The following is a 4474-nucleotide window of genomic DNA, read 5'->3' as shown; positions in this document are numbered from 1 at the left end:
CTCTTTAACCAGCATTTACCAATCTGTTCTCTCTCGACTTAGAACCTCAGTGATTTACAAAATTTGCATTCAGCTAGGTCTGCATCCCCCTTATACAGCATGCACCCATTCAAATAATAATCAATTTTCAACGACTTTAGACCCAATTTCGAAACTAGCTTCTTTGTTTTGTAGTGGTTTCTTGGATGCCAGAGGTCCTGACAAGTACTAATTTGTTAAAAAGACGGCCTAGTGATCAAAAGACTCTTGCATATAATTTAACTCCGACTTAATAGTCATCATTCTAACACATGCAGACAACTCCGAATGAACACTTTCCTCAAACAACGATCTCGCAGTAAATTCTAACAGATGATAAAATATCTTTGTCTCTGGATTAGACTCTTGTTCAGCCTCTTCCTGCTCCGTAACACCTGTTGCATTAAACACCATCTCGTTGTATCTCTGTTGGTTTCCCTCCCAAGTCATGTCTTCAATGTTTAGCTCTCTTTCAACCCGAACCCTCGTTAATCGATAGTCAGACCTATTAAAATTCAACCAGATCTATTAATTTTCTGTTTGTCCACTTCTTCGTGCTCTGTCCACATCTAATACCCATCTTTGAATCCATTACGGTAAAGGTAAAGCATTATATCTGCAGGTTCTAACCACTTAGTCAGCCGACACTTTTCACATGGACACCTAGATACCCCTTCAGACCTAAAGGGTTCCATGCTGAACACATGCCCAACAAACGCATCAACCCCCTCAAAGAATTTAGGTTTTAATCCCTCCATCCACCGTTATCTCTATCATACATTCATAGATGATGACTTGGAATCATTTTGAATCACACACCCTAGAATTCGATGAACAAAACAAAATTATTAAAGTTTTTACAAAATCCGGCATAGCATGTCCTATAATTAGAATCTTCTGCAAACCAAATAAGTTTTAAAACAAATCGCACAAAATTTTGGCAGAACTTTTCCTTAACTCAGAGACATCTATAACAATTTTCACAAAGAAAACAATTGCAAGCATGTATTAGAACAAACACAAATTCACTAACATATCAAATCCTAATCGTTCTAGTGTGCAACCCCTTATAACTCCATAATTTTCCAGCAAACAAGGGTTTCGAGAAGGCACCTCTACGCGACCTTCTCTCACTTCCGTCCTAAATCGCTATCCTAGGAAAAGTAAGTTGAACATAAAACTTAAATAATTGATTATAGTTTGAGAAAGAAAACCTACCTGAAACATGGATGCACAGAATACGGAAGAAGCAAAATCCAATTATTCTCAGAGAAATAGCACCGTTCTAATGAAAAAGAAACTTATTAAACTCACAACGTGAAACTAATTAATTCAACAAACTACACAAAATCGAACACTATTAATCTCACCCTACTTAACCTATATTAACTTAATTATAATTTCTATATACTTTAAACTAATATAAGAAATCCTAATCACAAACTGCATTACTCTATTTTAATCAATAATTTGATAATAAAGTACATAACAAAACCAAACCCTAACCACAAACTCCATTACCATAATTTAATCAACAATTTGGTAAAATACCTAACAAAATCCTAAAGTCACAAAAAAATCTGGAAAATAGTAAACAAAACTATACCAAATCCTAATCATAAACTTCATTAAGCTAATTTAATCAATAATTTCATAAACTATTTACCAAAAAAATCCTAAACTCACATAAAAATCTTAATAAAATTAAAAAATTATGCCAAACTTACCTTTGATAGTAGCTACAGGACCTTGGAGCAGTGGTGGTACAAGTAGTGACGGCGACACCGACAGCAGTGGCCACCAAGAACAACGGCAGCGTCCCCAACCTTCCCAGTCGTGACCAACAGCTCCAGGGGCGACAACGTCCAGCGATGGTGGCACCAACGGCTCCTTCATAGAACCGAATCAAAGAAGAGAGAGAGAGAGAGAGAGAGAGAGAGAGAGAGAGAGTGAGAGAGAGAGTGAACTCGGACAAGTGAGGGAGGAAGGGTTTGCATTTGAATCTTATACCATTTTATCGTCAGATTAATCCGACGGTAAATTGGTGCAATGCATCATTTCATTAAATTCACCGGTAACTGTGGCACCGATAAAATCATATTTTGCGCCACTAATCACAGTCGGAATTAGCGTCAGAACATAAAATCCGACGGTAAATATTTTTGGAAAATCTAAGCTACCTTTTATCAGACCTAAAATCCGACAAAAAACTCGCTGCTAACGTCCGGCGCTAAATCTGACGGTACTCAGCTTTTTTTCTTGTAGTGAATTTTCTAATCTATTTATGGGCAATACATATAATTGATAATAATTACATTGCCTATTTCATATTATATGACTTATATAGGTGATCTCATTTATTGTTATAAATACTAATAGAATAAGTCATTATTATTTTTTATTTGGAATTAAATGAGAATAAAACTAGAGATACTATTGTATTTGGGCTTTAGAGTTTAATGGGTGCCACATTCAAATATAAATAGTGATTTTAAGATTTTGGTCCCCAACATATCAATGCCGCTTCTGTAACTTTTTTTTTCATAAGATGAGTTGCAATTCAACCCTATTAGGGATAAAGAAGGCTTTGGTTGAGAAAGATCAAAGAACCAAACTCTTTTAATCATGCTCATGAATTCAGGTATGCTTCTGCATTCAAGTATTTCTTTCTTAATGATTTAATATGGATGGTCAAGGGTTAAGAAATTCTAAGAATTTTCAACAATGCTAACTATGTTAAATTCACAAAACTATGTTTACATTCACTGAAATATATATTACAAATACTCAAAGTTTCTTAAACAAATCCATATCACATAACTATGTTTATATTAACCCTAATCAGATTCATCATCTTCTTTCTCTGGTTCATCACCATTCTCCTCTTTCGAGGAAATTTTCTGATTATCATCGAACTCGTCATCCTCTTCTTCGTCACTATTGATCCCGTCTTCTTCTTGAAGATCGTCGTCCTCTGGTGGAAGTGCGTCGACATCTAGTCCAAGGTCAATGATGTCATCACCCATAACAGCAAATCTAAGGCTGATTGTCTCATTGGTATCAACCACTGTTTTTGAAGGAGTTGGATCCTCAATCTGGTAAGGTTCCCGACCCTCTATCCTATCATCAGACTCGATGTGGCCTCTTGGCTTAGTCTTAACCACAACTACCCAACTAGACTTGTATGAACCAGAAAAGGTAAATAGAATGCCTGTCGTGCATTTTGAGGTAGTATAAAAGGATCGTAGTGCCTATGTTTCCTGGTTACATTAACTTCAGTGATATCGTAGTCCTTGTGCTTTCGTGTTCCTTGTCGCAAACTTGGATCATACCATTTACATTTAAACACGCACATCTTATACGTAATGCGACAGAAATATCGTAATTCAATTTTGTTGCACAACACACCAAACCAATCAAAATAAACCCCATCTGAATTTTCACGAACCCAAACTCCAGTGTTATTTGTTTTCTTTCCAATCGACCACTGTAAGGTATGGAACCGATATCCGTTAATATTGTATATCGGGTAAGTAATGGCCTTATTTATTAGGCCGCAACTAAGTGCAACTAGTTCCAAATTTATTATGCAACTAGTTAGCTTATTTAAAATTTGATGTTAACATTTTTTATGTATATTTAAATTTTTTAGTTTACAAAACTGTAAATTCAATCCAATTCAAACTACATAGTAAATAAAATTNATTTTTCTTCTCAAAATTAACAAATTTCTCTCTGATTCTTCTTATTTATCTTTTTCTCTCTTTTTTTCATTCTCTAATTTTATTTACTTTTCTATTTTACAAAAAGTAAAATTAACAAGATAATATAATTCAAATTAAAAATATTATTATTATATACATATTTTTTTATTTAGTTTTAAATTTTTACTACTTATCTTTCTAATCTATATTTTTATTTCTCTTCCTTCAAATATTTATTACATATAATTTGGAGAGAATATTAATGTTGTGATTAAAAATTAGAATCAAGATTCAATTGTTTAAAAAAATTTTTGAGTTAATTTATAACTATCAATATAATTTTTTTATATGCTAATATCTAATTATATTTTTATATGCATAGAGAGAAAAAAATATTTTTTAAGGAAAAGTATAGGGTACCAATACATTATCTGCCAACTTATTACCAACAATAATTAGGTCTTTTTAATCGATAAAAATTTTTGTCTCCTACAATCTTTTTATAAAAATAATTTGATTTTATAAATTTGTTGTGCGATAATCTATAATATCATTATGACAAAATTAATATAATTTTAAAAGTAGTGTTTTTACTAATAAAAATACTAGTTATACCTTAATGGTTACACATTCCTCAATTTAAAAGGTTGGCATTGATACGACTCATGTCTTAATTGTTTTTGTTTTACTATTTCCGTTACAGACCACTGTTTATTTTTTTTCTGTGAAAAAAAAAGCAAATATTCGCAGGT

At 32.8% G+C, this 4474-nt stretch overlaps 1 protein-coding gene across 1 annotated transcript; it reads right to left on the bottom strand.

Annotated features, from left to right (window-relative positions):
* LOC107627712 (nucleoplasmin-like protein ANO39) lies at positions 2856–3373 on the bottom strand. The gene is made up of 2 exons (XM_021117026.1): positions 3287–3373; positions 2856–3197 (listed from the first exon to the last, which is right to left on the bottom strand). Exons 1-2 carry the CDS (start codon positions 3371–3373, stop codon positions 2856–2858), a joined length of 429 nt encoding a protein of 142 aa, XP_020972685.1.

Source organism: Arachis ipaensis, chromosome B02 (assembly GCF_000816755.2).
Source record: "Arachis ipaensis cultivar K30076 chromosome B02, Araip1.1, whole genome shotgun sequence".
Lineage (NCBI taxonomy): Eukaryota > Viridiplantae > Streptophyta > Magnoliopsida > Fabales > Fabaceae > Arachis > Arachis ipaensis.
This window is presented reverse-complemented; position numbering and strand designations above follow the sequence as displayed.